A 19,099-nucleotide genomic window follows, 5' to 3' on the forward strand; every position below is an offset into this window, starting at 1 on the left:
GTAGACACTAGAGGATGCTGCTGCCCTTGTGGGGTTCAGGTATGAAGTGATCAGGTATGATGACATGGTCTGAATCTCTGAAAGGCTTAAAGGAAATGGAAAGACCTGCTATTTAACAAGACCTGAAACAGGTGTCTTGCTTGTTCACGGAATCTTTCCAGAGTATACCATAATACATCCTGAAAGAGAAGAGAAAATCATAAAGTTTTAAGGAGATTAGATAGTTGAGATTAGCTTTTTGTGATCTTGCAATGTTTTCACTTATTTCCAAATCGTATAACGCTGAGTATGTTGAGCAATCAGGTGAAAATCACATGCAAACAGAGTCTAAGTACTGATAAGAATCCTAAAGGTAAACAATGAATTCCTACTAATGGCTAAGTCACTAAGGTAAGATCCAGTCTAAATACACACCCTTGGTTAAACAGGGTTTCATTAGCTCAGGTTACAGTGGCTCAGGGAAATTTTTCCTTTATGCTTGTCAAGTGAAATTAATTATATATCATCCATCAATCACTGCTGCCAAAGAAGTTCTAGGTGAATATTAAGGAATCCACAGCAGCTCCCCCACTGGGCCCCCACCCCCACTCCCTACTCCTTTAGGAGCCCTCTGGGGCATATTTTGGTGCCTATAGGTAAAAGTTCCTGAGATTTTCTGGGAAGTCACAACTTACGTTTTTGGCTGATAACCTGTGAAAGTTTCCCTTTTCAAAACTTGACACTTGGTGTGTGCTTCAAGTTACTCACAAATATTTGACTTTGTAGAGTGTATCTCAGACTGCACAGCAAATTAGATTCTTGCAAGTTTCCAATGTTAAATTTTTCATATAATAAGTGATGCAAATAATTCAAGAACATTTAAAAATAGACAATACTTTTTAAAATTATAATCCATGTCCTCACCACTCCATTAAATTATTGTTTGAATTTTAATGTATTTCCTTCTATGTATTTAATATATTTCCTTCTATGTATTTTTCTTTCATAGTCACTCTTTCTCCTTATTATAAAAGCAATGAATGTATAGTATAGAAAATTCAGAAAGTATGGATAAGAAAAGAACATAAAAATCGGCCATTAACTAATTTATTGGATGGACAAAGTGGCTCATGCCTGTAATCCCAGCAATTTGTAGGGCTGAGATGGGAAGATTGCTTGAGCTCAGCAGTTCAAGACCAGCCTGGGCAACATGGTGAAACCCTGTCTGTATTTAAATTAATAACTTTACATTTTTTAAATAAAAACCTTCTTTATCCAGACATAGTGAACCTTCCCAGTCTTTTTTAAATACACATTTATATTTTTTTGTTTTTTGAGACGGAGTTTCGCTTTGCCTCCCAGGCTGGAGCACAGCAGTGCGATCTCTGCTCACTGCAACCTCTGCCGCCTGGGTTCAAGCGATTCTCCTGTCTCAGCCTCCCGAGTAGTTGGGATTACAGGCTCTGACCACCGCGCCTGGCTAATTTTTGTAGTTTTAGTAAAGATGGGGCTTCACCATCTTGGCCAGGCTGGTCTTGAACTCCTGACCCCATGATCCACCCACCTTGGCCTCCCATCCTGCTGGATTACAGGTGTGAGCCACTGTGCCCAGCCTAAATGCATGTATTTTATTTTACTTAATTCTAAGCTGCTTTTTCACTTACCTTGCAAAAAAAAAAAAAATACATATTTTAAAATCTGTTCTTTTCAATCAAAAGAATGTGTATACATGCTTAAAACATCAAACGATTGGCTAGGCATGGTGGCTCACACCTGTAATCCCAGCACTTTGGGAGGCCGAGGCGGGTGGATCACCTGAGGTCAGGACTTTATATAAAATACCAAAATTAGCCAGGATGGGGACACACCTGTAATCCAGTATTGGCAGGTGCAGAAATTTTTGAAGCCAAGATTGCACCACTGCACTCCAGCCTAGGCCACAAGAGCGAAACTCCATCTCAAAAAAAAAAAAAAAGAAAAAATCAAATGGTCATTTTATTGGTGATTCGGTAGCATCTTATAATAGAAATTCATTTAATAGTCTACTATAGATGAGACAATTTGATTTTATCAGCTTTGATATTTAAATTTCCTCTCTTTTCTCTTCCCTTAGAGTATTTCATTCATCACACACACTTAGTTTTTTTTTTTTTTTTTTTTTTTTTTTGAGACGGAGTTTCCCTCTTGTTGCCCAGGCTGGAGCGCAATGGCACGATCTTGGCTCACTGCAACCTCCGCCTCCCAGGTTCAAGCGATTCTCCTGCCTCAGCCTCCCGAGTTGCTGGGATTACAGGCATGCGCCTCTATGCCCAGATAATTTTTTTTTTTGTAATTTTAGTAGAGATGGGGTTTCTCCATGTTGGTCAGGTTGGTCTCAAACTCCCGACCTCAGGTGATCTGCCCGCCTCAGCCTCCCAAAGTGCTGGGATTACAGGTGTGAGCCACCGCACCTGGCCCAGCACACGCTTAGCAAGCGTATTTCTGGCCCAGGCTCTAGGTTAGGCATTAAAGATACAAGTATATTTGCTTATTTTAAAAAGTAATTCTTGAGTACCTAATATGAGTCAGACAGCGTTCAAGGTATTTGGGATACAGCAGTGAATAAATGAGGTAAAAATCTCTGCCCTCTTGAACCATAAGTTCTGGTGGAGATGAACAGGAGATGTATTATCCTTGCTTAGGTCAAAATTCAGCATTTTTAGAAAATAAGGGTGGCAGAATTTAATGTCTATATTTAATACTTATCAACATCTACTCCGAACTCTCCTATCCTCAGAGATAAGTACACAACAGTGGGCAAGACATCAGCACCGAAACTCAAGTGGCTTATAGTCCAGGGTGCAGTGTTTCTAAGAGGTACCTGTGTGCCTGAAAAATTTTCATCAACCCAAAATGGATATAGTGATACTTGTTCTGCTCACCCTATTGGATGAGTGTGAAATCAAATGAAATGAATCTGCAAGTGCTTTGAAAGCTTTAAAATGAGGTACCTCATGAAAGAGTTAGTATTAATGTCCTTAGCAGTGGAGAGACATGTACCACATCTGAAACAAGGAGCTAGAATGCCTGAGACTGATCACAAGGCCAGGAAGTCAACGAGACTGGTGTGGGTTTTCCCAACAAAGGAGACACTTTTTAAAATATTTATTTATTTATAATTGAAAAATAAATATTGTATACGTTTACAGTGTACAACATGATGTTTTGAAATAGGCATACATTGTGGAATGGATAAATTAAGCTAATTAACATATGCATAACTTCACATACTGTTTATTTGTGGTGAGAACACTTATTAAGATGTTTTTCAAACTCTTTTTTTTTTTTTTTTTTTTTGGAGAAAGCATTTTGCTGTCTTGCTGGGGCTGGAATGCAGTGGGCTGATCATGGCTCACTGCAACCTCCCAGGCTCAGGCAATCTTCCCACTTCAGCCTTCTGAGTATCTGGGACTGTATGCACTACCACACCTGGCTAACTTTAAAAAAAAAATTGTAGAAATGAGGTCTCACTCCAGCCTGGCCAACATGGTGAAACCCAATATCTACTAAAAAAAAATACAAAAATTAGCCTGGCATGGTGGCAGGCGACTTAATCCCAGCTATTTGGGAGGCAGAGGCAGGAGAGTCGTTTGAAACCAGGAGGTGGAGGTTGCAGTGAGCCGAGATCAAGCCACTGCACTCACACCTGGGGGATAAGAGCGAGACTTCTCTCAAAAAAAAAAAAAAAAAAAAGAAAAGAAAAAGAAAAAGAAAAGAAATGAGATCTCACCATGTTGCCTAGGCTGGTCTCAAAATCTTTAGCTCAAGCGATCCTCCTGCTTTGGCCTCCCAAAGTGCTGGGGTTACAGGTGTGAGCCACCGCACCTGGTCAAGACATTATTTTTTAGAGCAGTATCAGGCTTACGTCAAGATTGAGAGGAAGGTACAAAGATTTTCGACATACTCCTGCCCCCGCACATGCATAACCTCCTCTGTTATCAACATTCCCCACCAGGGTGGTACATTTATTACAATTGGTGGACCTAATTGATACACCATTATTACCCAAAGTCCACAGTTTACATTAGGGCTCACCCTTAGTACTATATATTCTATGGGTTTGGACAAATGTATAACAATCTCCACTGTCCTAGTCATACAGAGTATTTTCACTGCTCTGGAAATCCTCTGTGCTCTGCCTATTCATCATTCCCTCCCCTCTAATCCCTGGTGACCAATGATCTTTTTACCATCAGGAGTCTCTCTCTCTCTCTCCTTTTCTTTTTTTTTTTTGAGATGGAGTCTTCCTCTGGCTCTGTTGCCCAGGCTGGAGTGCAGTGGCATGATCTCGGCTCACTGCAACCTCCACCTCCAGGGTTCAACCTCCAGGGTTCAAGCAATTCCCGTGCCTCAGCCTCCAGAGTAGCTGGGATTACAGGCACCCGCCACCATGCCTGGCTAATTTTTGTATTTTTAACAGAGACAAGTTTTCACTATGTTGACCAGGCTGGTCTCGAACTCCCTGGCTCAAGTGATCTGCTTGCCTTGGCCTCCCAAAGTGCTGGGATTATAGTCATGAACCACTGCACCTGGCCCATGGAGACTTTTTTTAACAGATGGGCAAAGACATGACCATAATTGACAATTGATCATTTCCAGAATTAAAGTCACTTGGTAAATAAGGCCCTATGGTAATACAGTAATAATAATATTTTAGTAGCACTTTACACTTTACTGTATCATCCCACTAATTCTCATGACAGTTACATATTTTCAAAAATCTATGCTCCGATTCTCATCCTTTCCCTAAGTCAGTGGTTCTTAAACCTTGGTCAGTATCAGAATCACCTGGGGAACTTGATCCACTCACCAGAGCCCAGATCCTATCCTCTGTGCTCTTTATTAGCTCTCCGAGTCAATCTGATAACACACAAACATTTGTGAATCAGTACTTTTAGTTTACAATCCGACAGTTTTCAGAGCTGAAAAACATCTTAGAAATCATCCTGCTGATGTCTTTACAAGAAAGTTGACAGAGGTTTGGAGATGTTAAGTGGCTGCTCCAGGGTTGCACAGCCAGCCAGGGCCTGAGCCATCATCACCCAAACATAGTTTTCGTACTGGATTGACCAAGGCGTCACTCCCTCCTTTCTGCTGTCTAGGGACCTCCAGGCGCATGAGTGTCCCTGCAGTGTTGGTGGCTCACAGCCACAGCTCTTGTTAGAAGCAAGTGTGATTTCCCAGAGAAAGCTGCTCTTGAGACTTTCTAGCACTGCCTTACCTAACCACAAAAGTACTTATTCTGTCTGAGAACAATGTATTCTATGTAGTGGCCCCTGAGATAAGGTTTTTTGTTTTTTTTTTTTTTTTTTTAGCATTCAAAATCTTTTTAATAAGAGTAGGATCCAGGGTTAGTTTTTGTAGCCTCGGCTGGCCCGTCGGCCTCTGGCACGCTCGAACTTCCGGCCCTTGGAGCGGACGTAGGGTTTGGTGTGGCTGTGCGGGGTTCCTGGGGCCTTGCCAAAATGCCGGTACACCTCTCGGCCCTTGTGAGGACCGGAGAGCAGGACAGTGCCGCAGCCCTTGGTGGAGTCCAGGGCCAGCTGGTCGAAAGTGAGGATCTTGCCCCCTGCCCTGAGGATGCGGCTGCGGGCCCGGCTGGTCACGCGCAGTGCACATACCTTCAGTTTGGGCACCTCTTGAACCCGCACGTCATCCGTTGTGGTCCCCACAACCACGGCCGTTTTGTTTTCCGGGCCAGGAAGCTTCATCTTCCGGATCGTCCGGGAAAGGGACAGAGGCGGCCGGTTGGTGCGACTCGTAAACAGCCTCTTCAACACAACCTGGTTGAATGTGGAGTTGGTTCTTCTGGCCAGAAACCTGTACAACTTGACCAACAGCCTCAGGTAAATATCCTGGCTCTTGGGCTGCTTGCGCCGAACCTTCTGGTCCTTGTTGTGGCGGATGTCGACTCCCATGATGGCGCCTCCTGCTCGGCCAGGTCCGGAAAGTGAGATAAGTTTTTAAAGCACTGTAAATTCTTCGGTTGAGGTGAAGAAATTTCCAAATTAATCTCTCCACATTAGGACGTTGTCACTTTCCATAGACAATCATTTCTCCATCTATCCGAGACTTTCACTTCTTCAGTTTCCTACCTAAAACTAAACACATTCATCGATTTTCTCTGACTGTTCTGAATCTGATGCATGGATTTTGACTCATATCCTCACAACCTGAGTCTACACATTATAAATGATACAGATACAGGATGGCACTTATTAATATACTGTTTCTGCTTTGTTTTTATTTTGTGTAGGGGGTAAAAGGAGTAGAAAATGATGTGTTTTCTTCTGTGAAAATACTTGGTTGCTCTTATTTTTTTATTTATTTATTTATTTTTTTTTTTTGAGACGGAGTCTCGCTCTGTCGCCCAGGCTGGAGTGCAGTGGCGCGCTCTCGGCTCACTGCAAGCTCCGCCTCCCGGGTTCACGCCATTCTCCTGCCTCAGCCTCTCCGAGTATCTGGGACTACAGGCGCCCGCCACTACGCTCGGCTAATTTTTTTTGTATTTTTAGTAGAGACGGGGTTTCACCGTGGTCTCGATCTCCTGACCTCGTGATCCGCCCGCCTCGGCCTCCCAAAGTGCTGGGATTACAAGCGTGAGCCACCGCGCCCGGCCTGAGCCACCGCGCCCGGCCGGTTGCTCTTATTAAACTTTTGGCCTCCTGGAGCCTCAGCAACAAGAATATTTCTGAAATGCCCACTATGCATCCTCATCCTTCTGGAGTGAATTGATTGGTCTAGTTCACATGACTCCTTAGTAAACTGGTTGATAATACCTGGTGCAGTGAGGTGGTGGAGGCATTTTTATCCACTCAAATTGAGATGGACTTGGTGCTACTTTGAAAGGGAAAGCTGGCAATACAGATTCAGATTAAAATGCAGGCATTCTGGCTGGGTGCAGTGCTTGACACCTGTAATCTCAGCACTTTGGGAGGCCAAGGCGAGCAAACTGCCTGAGGTCAGGAGTTTGAGACTACCCTGGCCAATGTGGTGAAACCCTATGTCTACTAAAAATACAAAAAAATTAGCCGGGCATGGTAGCATGCGCCTGTAATCCCAGGTACTCGGGAGGCTGAGGCAGGGGAATTGCTTGAGCCAAGATCGCACACTGCACTCCAGCCTGGGCAACAGATTGAGACTCCATTTCAAAAAAAAAAATATTAGCTGGGCATGGTGGGACGCGCCTATAGTCCCAGCTACTCGGGAGGCTGAGGTAGGAGAATTGCTTGAACTCAGGAAGCGAAAGTTGCAGTGACCTGAGATCATGCCACTGCACTCCAGCCTGGGTGACAGAGGGAGACTTTGTCTCCAGAAAAAAAAAGGCATTCTTTGTGCAGTTCTTCTAGGAAATTATTCTATAAAATTGTTAGCAGAAGTGTGCAAAAACATATGTACAAGGATGTTAAACATAGTGTGTGTATGTGTGTGTATATATATATATATTTTTTTTTCTTTTTTTTTTGAGACGGAGTCTTGCTCTGTCATCCAGGCTGGAGTGCAGTGGCACAATCTTGGCTCACTGTAACCTCTGCCTCCCAGGTTCAAGGGATTCTCATACCTCAGCCTCCCCGAGTAGCTGGGATTACAGGCTCCCGCTATCACGCCTGGCTAAGTTTTGTATTTTTAGTAGAGACGGAGTTTCACCATATTGGCCAGGCTGGTCTCGAACTCCGAATCTTGTGATCCGCCCGCCTCAGCCACCCAAAGTGCTAGGATTACAGGTTTGAGCCACAGCGCCCAGCCTTAACATAGTATATTTTTGTAGTAGTAATAAATAAGTAGGCCAGGCTCTGTGGCTCACACCTGTAATCCCAGCACTTTGGGAGGCTGAGGTGGGAGGATCACTTCAGTCCAGGAGTTCAAGACCAGCAACACAGGAAACTCTGTCTTTAAAAATAATTTAAAAATTAGCTGGGCATAGTGGTGCACACCTGTAATCCCAATTACTCAGGAGGATGAGGAGGGAGGATTGTTCAAGCTCAGGAGTTCAATCATATAGTGGGTCATAATTCCACCACTGCACTCCAGCCTGGGTGACAGAGCAAGACCCTGTCTCAAAAAAAAAAAAAAAAAAAAAAAAAAAGAAGTAAATTTATATGTGAGTAAACAACTGAAGGAAAATAATGATCTATTGATGTGGAATTTTATTTTAAAAATAGAGTTGGCTGGGCGCGGTGGCTCACTCCTGTAGTCCCAGCACTTTGGAAGGCTGAGGCGGGCAGATCATGAGGTCAGGAGATCGAGACCATCCTGGCTAACACAGTGAAAACTTGTCTCTACTAAAAATACACACACACAAAAATTAGCTGGGCATGGTGGCACGTGCCCCTAGTCCCGGCTACTCGGGAGGGTGAGGCAGGAGAACTGCTTGAACCCGGGAGGCAGAGGTTGCAGTGAGCCGAGATTGCGCCACTGCACTCCAACCTGAGTGACAGAGCGAGACTCCATCTCAAAAAAGAAAAAAAAAAAAGTATATACATACTAGAATACTATATGATACTATATGAGAGTAAAAATAAGTGAAATCTACATACAGTAGTCCCCCCTTATTTGAGGTGGATATGTTCCAAGACCCCCAGTGGATGCCTGAAACCTTGGATAGTAGTGAACTCTGTATACATTTTATTTTTTCCTACAGATTCATATCTACGATAAAGTTTAATTTATAAATTAGGCACAAGAAGAGATTGATAATAAAAACTAATAACAAAATAGGACAAATAAGGCAGGGTGCGGTGGTTCACGCCTGTAATCCCAGCACTTTGGTAGGCCAAGGCAGGCGAGGTCAGGAGTTCAAGACCAGCCTGGCCAACATGGTGAAACCCTGTCTGTACTAAAAATACAAAAGTTAGCCATGCGTGGTGTTGCATGCCTGTAGTCCCAGCTACTCAGGAGGCTGAGGCAGGAGAAGCGCTTGAACCCAGAAGGCGGAGGTTGCAGTGAGCCAAGATCATGCCACTGCACTCCAGCCTGGGTGACAGAGTGAGACTCTGTCTCCCCTCCCTCTGCAAAAAATAAATAAATAAATAAATAATAATATACTGTAATAAAAGTTATGCGAATGTGTTCCTCTCTTTTCCTCTCTTGATCTGAAAATACCTTATTCTACCATATTTACCTGAAACCACAGAAAGCAAAACCGCAGTTAAGCGGGACTGCTGGAGCTGGTGAGAAAAATGCAAAATAGCATGTAGTGTTTATTTGCTTATGTGTGTGGATTAACGTTATCTGTTTATCCTCTTATCTAGGATCTAAAATTAGTCAGAACTAAGAAGTGATACATATACATACTGCTAACAGTGGTTATCTTTGGAGGGTGGGGTCACAGATAATTTATTCTCTAGAATACGCTGCATTTTTTCATTGCATTACTTTTGTAATCAGGCAAAACCAAAACAAAACTGTTAAGCATAAATTTTACTAAAAAGTGAGATATATGATTCTAAAGACCATTTATTCTACCTTGGTTTCAAACTCAATCAAATTCAGTTTGGCAATTCAGTTTCATTACAGGTTCATGCCTGTAATCCCAGCACTTAGGGAGTTCAAGACCAGCCTGGGCAACATAGTCAGACTGTCTTTACAAAACAAAACAAAAAAATCCCATAGAGCTTTAATCTTTCTTCAGCATTTTGCAGATGACAATTATAATACATTTTAGCACCTTGAATGTGGAGGAGTCCAAGACTGGGTGAAGTCGGCCTGGAGTAGCTGGAGTTAATTTAATGCAAATAAGATAGATCGGTTTGAGGGAAATATTTTGAGCCAGAGATTTCTGGTTCCCTGGAAAAGTTAATATGAATGAGAATGCAGATTTTTGGTGAAGAGGTGATAAAGGCCTTCATTATCTTCAATTAGTATTTACTGACAGTGAAAGGAGCCTGTGGCCTGGGGGCTGAATCGCCAACCTTTCAGCCCAGCCTCCAAGCCTTTCACCTTCCTGCCTACTCCGGGGTGAATTTGGCACATTTCTGTTGGATTGATTTGACTTTTGTCAAGTTCTGCCTCATTTGTGTTTAAACGTGTGTGCCTTACCTCCCTCATTAGACCATAAACTGGTGGAAAGCAGGAATAATTGTTTAAATTCATGCAGCTATACCATATTACCAAGTACCTGAGGGAAGTCACAGAATAGATGACTAATAAATACTTCACTGGTTGTGTCACTTACTGTTCAGACACCCTCTTATTTCTTCCCAAGTAAAGGACAATTTCCTAGGATCTGGTTCCAATTAACTTCCCAGTTGTTATCTTGCCTTGTGACCCTAAATGCATCCAGTGTTTTGGAGAAATGTGACTGTGAGCTAGTCCCCAAATAGAGTCAGGATCCTCCCTCGTCTGAGTAAAGCCTGACCCATCATTGCTCGCAGAATAAAATTCAAATTTTGGCATGGCATTGAAGCCCTGTCATCAATAACCAGGAAAATAGTTATTCACATGCCTCCAGAACAAGTTCAAGTCTCAGCTCCCCTACCAGGAGCTCTGACCTTTGGTAAATTACTTACCCAGGAAATAAGAGTAGGAATAATGCATACCTCATAGGCTGTTAGTGAGTAATTTGCTTTGCATAGTTCCAGGGCAAAGGCTAAGTACTGGATATTGTCATTGTCATTTCTTTAACACCTTTATGGTAATTATCTGTACCCCTCACCCAAGGTACAATGTTTGCCATCCGTGAACCAGCAGGATTGAAACGATTGACTGCAGAAGGATGGGGAGAAAGAAAGAACATCCTGCAGTGAAGGGACCTTGAACTTCTTTTTTATTTATTTTTAGAATTTTTTAATTTTAATTTTATTTTTTTCTGAGACAAAGTCTCACTCTGTTGCCCAGACTGGAGTGCAATGGTGTGATCATGGCTCAATGCAACCTCCGCCTTGTGGGTCAAGCAATTCTCTCACCTCAGCCTCCCAAGTAGCTGGGATTACAGGCATGCACCACCACACCTGGCTAATTTTTGTATTTTTAGTAGAGACAGGGTTTCGTCATGTTTTCCGGGCTGGTCTCAAACTCCTGACCTCAGATGATCTGCCTACGTTGGGTTCCCAAAGTGCTGGGATTACAGGCATGAGCCACTGCGCCCGGCAGAACCTTGAACTTCTTAAAAGTTAGGTTGGAATTAAAGAATAAAGGACTTTGAATACCTTGCTAAAGATTTTAAGTTTGTGGTAATAGCCAATGAACTTTGAGAAGTAATGATATATTTCACTTTTCCTCTTTTTATTTGTACAAATGTGTGGGTTACCTGTGCAATTTTGTCATATGTATAGACTGCATACTTGTCAAGTAAGGGCTTTTAGGGTATCCAAGTAATGATAAATTTTAAACAAGGTAATTTAGGTACCTAATTGGCCAACCTCCCCAACCTATCAGGTATTATTCTTCTAATATCTGATAATAATAATAATGACTAGTATTGTTAATGGTTACCACATATTAAATACCAATTTTATTCCACCCAGTGTATTTGGTGCTTTACATTTTCGTTTATCAACTCACTTATTCACCCGCTCATTCACCTTCTCATTTATTCATTCAATGAACATTTGCTGGGCACTTACTAGAGGCCAAGCATTGAAGTAGGCTTTGAGGGACAGTGGTAAATGAGACTGACAAGGTCCTTCCTAACCTAACTTTTAAGAAGTTCAAGGTTCTGCCAAGTGCAGTGGCTCACACCTGTAATCCCAGCACTTTGGGAGGCCAAAGCAGGTGGATCACCTGAGATCGGGAGTTCGAGACCAGCCTGGCAAACATGGTGAAACCCTGTCTCTACTAAAAATACAATACTTACTAGAGGCCAAGCATTAAAGTAGGCTTTGAGGGACAGTGGTAAATGAGACTGACAAGATCCTTCCCTCATGGAATTTTCATTCTAGTGGGGATTCAGACAATAGATAGGGAAGTATGTACATATTGTGCCAAGCATTGTGAAAGACAGAGCTTCGAAGGTGTTGTTTCATTAGCTATTGATATAATCGGTATCTGCCCCCAACTCACTTTTCCATTTTCCTTTCCCATGGGATGCATGCTCACATACTCACAAGCACCATGCCCTTCATCTCCACTGAACTACTTTCTAGATTTTTCTGTCTTTGTGCCTGTGCCCATACAGTTCCCTCTAACAAAATATGCTGCTGCATATTTTTGTCTTTCGAAGGCTCGAATATCTGTTACTACTCTTTTCAAATGCTACCTTCTCGAAGAGCCCTTTTTCAGTCCTCCCTGTTGGGTCTAGTTTCTTCTTCATGCAGCAGGGATAGCATTTGAACTTCACATCTAGCACTTACTTAATCTGTCTGAATATTTAAAATGATTATTTGTACATATCAATTATCTGTCTTTCTCTTCCACCCTGTTGTTAGCTATTTGCTTTCCACCTCTGTCACTAACATCTCTTGCCTGGATTAACACATCTTGTCTGGTACAGCCAGGCTTCCTCTTCTGTAATCTCTTTTCCAAACCAGGGACCCTCAATCTCCTTTCTGCATTTTTCACTCCAGCTGATCCACTCATGCGTCTGAGCACACAATTGAGAGGAGCTGCTGACAGTGATCTTATTGAAAGGCAAATCTGAGGATTTCACTGCCTTACTTAAAAACCTACCAATGGTTTTCACAGTGAAAATACAATCCAAACCCTGTGACATGGCGCACATGCCCTTTTGTAACCTAGACCTACTTAAGCCTCCAGCTTCATCTCCTACTTGCCCACCAGGCCCCAACTAAACCCAACTACTTGCCAGGCAGGATCTCGCCAGCCTTCATCTAGCCTTGATGCATGCAGCGTCCCCTGCTGTAAAGACTCATACTAATCTCCCAGATCTCAATTGAGATGGCACCCCCTTCAGGAAGCCATCCTTGATTTTTCCTCGGCCCCTTTAATAACTAATTGCTTACTCCTGGGCAAAGTGTTTTCATTCCTTATTATGATCACATGTTTAATGGTCGGTCTCTGCTGCTGGACTATAAACTCTGTGAGGGAAGTACCCTTGAAGTTGTTGTTCACTGCTGTATCCCCTACTGTTTAGTACCTGATGCATAGTAGAACCTGAATAAATATGTGTTGAATGAGCCCTCTTTGCATCTCATAGTCCTCTTCCAACTTTTTTTTTTTTTTTTTTTTTTGAGACGGAGTCTTGCTCTGTTGCTCAGGCTGGAGTGCAATGGCGTGATCTCGGCTCACCGCAACCTCTGCCTCCCAGGTTCAAGCAATTCTCCTGTCTCAGCCTCCCGAGTAGCTGGGATTACAGGCATGTGCCACCACGCCGGCTGATTTTGTATTTTTAGTAGAGATGGGGTTTCTCCATGTTGATCAGGCTGATCTCGAACTCCTGATCTCAGGTGATCCACCCGCCTTGGCCTCCCCAAGTGCTGGGATTACAGGCGTGAGACCCCACGCCCGGCCCAACTTTTAAATATATATATATGTGTGTGTATATATATGTATATATATACACACGTATATATATATATATATATATATATACACATATATATGACATGCTTGTTGTAAAAGAAATTCAGACAAAACAGAATATTTGAATGCAAATATAGGTTCCCTTTTACCCTACTCTCTAAACTTCTCTCTCCAATTCTCATTCCTGGGATGTTAACTTAACGTGTATCTTTCCATTTATCTATACTATACACACACATGCACGCATACATAATAAAGCTCCCACTCCCAAACCCATATGGAGTGTTTTGATAAAGAGAAATGATATATTATAGGTGATGTTTTGCTTCTTATGTTTGCTTTTTAATTCAATATATTTCAGGCAGGGCATGGTGACTCACACCTGCAATCCCAGCACTTTGGGAGGCCGAGATGGGTGGATCACCTGAGGTCAGGAGTTCAAGACCAGCGGGGCCAACATGGTGAAACCCCACCTCTACTAAAAATACAAAATTAGCTAGAAGGAGTGGCACACAACTAGAGTCCCAGCTACTTGGGAGCCTGAGGCAGGGGAATCCTTTGAACCCAGGAGGCGGAAGTTGCAGTGAGCAGAGATCATGCCACTGCACTCCAGCCTGGGCAACAAAAGCGAAACTTCTCCTCAAAAAAAAAAATTAATTAATTAATTAAAATAAATAAATAAATTCAACTTACTTTAGAGATTTTTCTATTCTCAATGTAGATTTACACCTACTATCCCATTTTTTAAATAGCTGTATGTATTCTATAGTGAGGCTGTCTCACAGTTGATTTATTAGTCCACTATTAGTACACCTTGTATGTTCATATTTCACTCATGAATGCCAGTACAGCTGTAGGACAGATTTCTGGAAATGAATTTGCTGGCTCATAGAATGTAAGCATCTTTTTCTTTTCTTTTTTTTTTTGAAATGGAGTCTTGCTCTGTTGCCCAGACTGGAGTACAGTGGCACGATCTCTGCTCACTGCAACCTCTGCCTCCCAGATTCAAATGGTTCTCCTGCCTCAGCCTCCTGAGTAGCTGGGATTACAGGTGCACGCCACCACGCCTGGCTAATTTTTTTGTATTTTTAGTAGAGACGGGGTTTCACCATGTTGGCCAGGCTGGTCTTGAACTCCTGACCTCAGGTCAGGATCCACCTGCCTCAGCCTCCCAAAGTGATGAGATTATAGGTGTGAGCCACCATGCTCGGCCGAATGTAAGCATCTTAAAATATAAAATTGTTTTTCATATAGTTCTTAGTGGAGGAATTATCATACAAATTATAAAAAATGTTTCCTTTGTCAACCTGGCCCTTGACAAAACTGTGACAAGGGGGAAATTCATCTTTGTATCATTTCAATTCTTCTTAAAATTAAACTCTTCTGCTCCTCCCCTCTATCCCTCCCACCTTACTCAATACACCCTACCCCACCTCATGTGACTGATACCTTTAGCAATTTAAAAAAGTGTTTTATTTATTTATTTAGTTTTAAAAACCTATATTTAACTCAAATCAAATTTTTTCTACAAATGATACCTCTTTCCGAAAAGTTAAAAAGACATCACAGAATACTGTGATGTTAAACCAAAGACTCATCACAATAACTGCATTTTACTTTTAAGAAATATTGTGCAGTATTTCCTTTTTAGCCTTTCATGCTAGATTTCAACTATGTATATCCTATGTAAACACACCAGATTAATCCTAGTCATTCATATTTATGCAGTAGACTGTCATATATGACCAGTTACCATACAAACTATAATACCATATTTTCAAAAATAGCAAAAGACAATCTTTATGAAAGCTTAAAAAAAGCTTTTAATAAAAGGCGACCAACATTGCCCTAATTTTCAGTAAATTTACCTCTTTTTCCTCCCTTTCCCCCTGCTTTGAATGGTACCTTTTATTGCATGTTAATATACAAAGATATTTCTAGCACTTCTACTTAAGTTAGCCTCTTACATGGCTGCCTTCTTTTCTGATACACTGACTTTTATCAGAAGGCACCAAGATTAGACTCCTAAGTAGTTTCAAATTTTTTGTCCCTTTTTAGGATCCTCTAGAATAGTTTTCCTCAGAAAAGGATAACTTGAAAAACTTAAGGAACTAGAAGAAAATGAATCATGTAACAGCAATTTAAAACTTATAGCATTCAAAAACTGTAAATATATTAATAGGCTCCTTGAACATACCACTAAGGACAAAAAGTCAGATAACTTTCTGAACATAAATGTAAAAACAGAGCCCATTTATTAATAGTAGGAAAACGCCTGTGCTTACAGTAACAACATATTAAATCTTACATAACACACAGCCAAAAGCATTAGAAATCCACTGCCAGATATCCTGACGCACCATCCTGAAAATATGTCTGATATATACCACTAACATATATAACAAAGTATGCCATTTATTTCACAGACAGAAAAGATAGTTTCATCACACAAACAGATTGCAGATTTCAGCTTTAAGTTCTAACGATATATTTTATTATTTTATTTATTTATTTATTTATTTATTTATTTATTTATTTATTTATTTATTTTGAGACGGAGTCTCACTCTGTTGCCCAGGCTGGAGTGCAGTGGTGCGATCTCAGCTCACTGCAAGCTCCGTCCTCCGGGTTCACGCCATTCTCCTGCCTCAGCCTCCCGAGTAGCTGGGACTACAGGCGCCCGCCACCACACCCGGCTAATTTTTTGTATTTTCAGTAGAGATAGGGTTTCACCGTGTTAGCCAGGATGGTCTTGATCTCCTGACCTCGTGATCTACCCGCCTCAGCCTCCCAAAGTGCTGGGATTACAGGCATGAGCCACCGTGCCCCGCCGACCTTTTTTTCTTGTCCTTTTTTTCTACATTGGTTTCTCCAGTGTTTTGTTGTAATAATAATCTGTTTTCTTTTAAAGCTTTCTTTAGTTCTGCTGTCCTTGAGGGCCTATGTGGGTATTTTCTTTTTCCTGTGCATTCATAAGTCCAATGTCCAAATTCCAAGCATTTCTGACATCTTACATGTTGCTTATTTGCTTCAGCTTGTCTCCGGGCTCTAAGCCAATGCATGGGAGTCGCCAAAAAAAAAGTGTTTTAAAAATTTATTTGGGCCGGGCACGGTGGCTCACGCCTGTAATCTCAATACTTTGGGAGGCCGAGGCGGGCGGATCACCTGAGGTCGGGAGTTCGAGACCAGCCTGACCAACATGGGAAACCCCGTCTCTACTAAAAATACAAAATTAGCTGGGCGTGGTGGCACATGCCTGTAATCCCAGCTACTCGGGAGACTGAGGCAGGAAAATCGCCTGAACCCGGGAGGCAGAGGTTGTGGTGAGCCAAGATCACGCCACTACACTCCAGCCTGGGCAACAAAAGTGAAACTGACTCAGAAGAAAAAAAAATTATTTGAATAAAGTTTTTCTTTTTCATGAGAAGGCATATGAATGCAAAAATTAGCAATTTTTAGTAGTAGAAGAACATTTCTTCCCTCCGTGTCCACCTTTCATATTGTATTTTCTGTTTCAGTTCATGGGGCCTCCATGCAGCCACCAGGGAAGCAGCCCTCATGACTAGAAACCCGGAGTTCTTTCTAGATGCCACCTGCTTTAAATCACCCACAGGCAATTACCAAATGCTTTCATTCCTTCTCTAGTTTCTTCTGGAATTCAGCCTAGCTCTTATCACCATCATCTCCAACTAGAGTCACATTCGCAGTCTTGGTCTTGGAAGTTCAGGTTGCCTTCTGCATATTACAGCCAGAGTGATTTTTTTTCTAAACTATATTCTGTTCTCATGTATCTTCTGCTTATAACCTTTTTTTCTGGAGTCAGGGTCTCACTCTGCCACCCAGGCAGGAGTGCAGTTGTGTAATCACAGCTCACTGGAACCTCAACCTCTTGGACTCAAGCAATCTTCCCACCTCGGGCTTGGCACGGTGGCTCACGCCTGTAATCCCAGCACTTTGGGAGGCCGAGGAGGGCGGATCACGAGGTCAGGAGATCAAGACCATCCTGGCTAACACAGTGAAACCCCGTCTCTACAAAAATACAAAAAAATTAGCTGAGCCGTGGTGGTGGGCGCCTGTAGTCCCAGCTACTCGGGAGGCTGAGGCAGGAGAATGGCGTGAACCCGGGAGGCGGAGCTTGCAGTGAGCCGAGATCGCGCCACTGCACTCTGGCCTGGGCAACAGAGTGAGACTCCGCCAAAAAAAAAAAAAATCTTCCCATCTCAGCCTCCCAAGTAGCTGAGACCTCAGGTGTGTGCCACCATGCCCAGCTGATGTTTTTATTTTTATTAAAGACGAGCTGGTTTTGAACTCCTGGGCTCAGCGATCCTCCTCCCAGAGTGCTGGGATTATAGGCGTGAGCCAATGTGCCCAGCTGTTTATAATCTTTTAAAGTTTCCATCAGGACAAATTCATGTTTCCTGGTACTCCAAGGACCTTCTCTCTTTGGCTGTAACCTGTTTAGCCTCATTTCCAAAAACATTTCACTTATTTCCCTATCTCTGGTCCCACTGGCACCTCTACTGGTATACACTTGTGCTATGGCTTCCTGAAAGGCAATACTATCTCTCTCTTTGTATATTCTGCTCCAACTGACTGGAATGTTCCTCCTTCTGATCTACCTTTGCTGCTTATTTCGTATTCATCCTCCATGTCTCAGCTGAGATAGCACTTCCTTCAAGCTCCATTCAGGTTGGCTTAGGTACCTATGTGCTATGCGCTATGTGCTCATGTGCTCCCACCCCATGCTGAGCATCTCTCATGCTGGCCATTCAGGTCCTTAGTTACACTTTGAGTGTAATTGCCTCTTTACTTGCTGACTCATCCTGTAGAATGTAAGCCCCCTCAGGGAGGGGATTGCATTGTGTACATTGCTGAATACCCTATGCCTGGCACAGTTCTTGTTGCAATACAAGTTTGTGGATTTGAATGAATGTATAAATAAATGACTGGGTATATTAGATGTTTTCCAGCAGTCTGTACATTTAAACCCAGATCATAACAACAATTTCCATCTGAAAAATTTATTTAGTGCCAGGCAGGCTTAGGAGGTTGTAGGTATTATAAATTTAATTCTTAACATCATCCCATGGAGTAGACATTGCTAGCACCATTTAATGAGGATGCTGAGATGCAGAGAAGTTAAGCCACTCACCCTCATTCATAAAGCAAGTGAGGGGCAAACTTAGGATGGTAAGACTGTCTGATCTCAGATCTTGTGCCTTTAAACTAACAGCTGCTTTGGGATTCTGCCTCTGCTGTTTTCAGTTGGTCCTGATGCTAATGGAGGGCTCTGCTGAGTATAGTGGATCTGCACTTGGTCTGGTGGAGATGTCTATATTCTCTGGTGGAGATGTCTATATTCTTCAGAAAACAAGAGTAGGTGCTTATCACTTTCTTTTTCAGAGTAGGGCCAGTCAAGAAGGGATCACAGAAGTACTTTTGCTCAGTGGGCCAGAATAAATATTTAGAATATCCGGTTTTATATGTAATGTTTAACTTTTTATTTTGAAATAATTTTAACTTAGTTGCAAGAATTGTAGAAAGAATTCCTATATACCCATCACCCAGCTTCACCAATTGTTAATATTTTGCCCAATTTGTTTTACTTCTTTCTAAAAAAAAAAAAGTGTGGCCAGACGCGGTGGCTCACGCCTGTAATTCC

General features: G+C 42.3%; 1 protein-coding gene and 1 pseudogene across 1 annotated transcript; both read right to left on the reverse strand.

Moving 5' to 3' along the window:
- Window positions 1-5,295: 5,295 nt before the first annotated feature.
- Window positions 5,296-5,951, reverse strand: LOC116480329 (large ribosomal subunit protein eL18-like). The gene has a single exon (XM_032753271.2). The coding sequence runs from the start codon at window positions 5,934-5,936 to the stop codon at window positions 5,370-5,372; it is 567 nt and encodes a 188-aa protein (XP_032609162.1). The 5' UTR covers window positions 5,937-5,951; the 3' UTR covers window positions 5,296-5,369.
- Window positions 5,952-9,121: 3,170 nt separating this feature from the next.
- Window positions 9,122-16,511, reverse strand: LOC116480115 (zinc finger CCHC domain-containing protein 10-like; annotated as a pseudogene).
- Between the last annotated feature and the right edge of the window lie 2,588 nt (window positions 16,512-19,099).

The sequence above is a fragment of the Hylobates moloch genome, unplaced genomic scaffold, assembly GCF_009828535.3.
Source record: "Hylobates moloch isolate HMO894 unplaced genomic scaffold, HMol_V3 SCAFFOLD_13, whole genome shotgun sequence".
Lineage (NCBI taxonomy): Eukaryota > Metazoa > Chordata > Mammalia > Primates > Hylobatidae > Hylobates > Hylobates moloch.

Excerpts from the sequence above, each read along its gene's own strand:
- LOC116480329 (XM_032753271.2), bottom strand. The coding sequence starts at position 5,936 with ATGGGAGTCGACATCCGCCACAACAAGGACCAGAAGGTTCGGCGCAAG.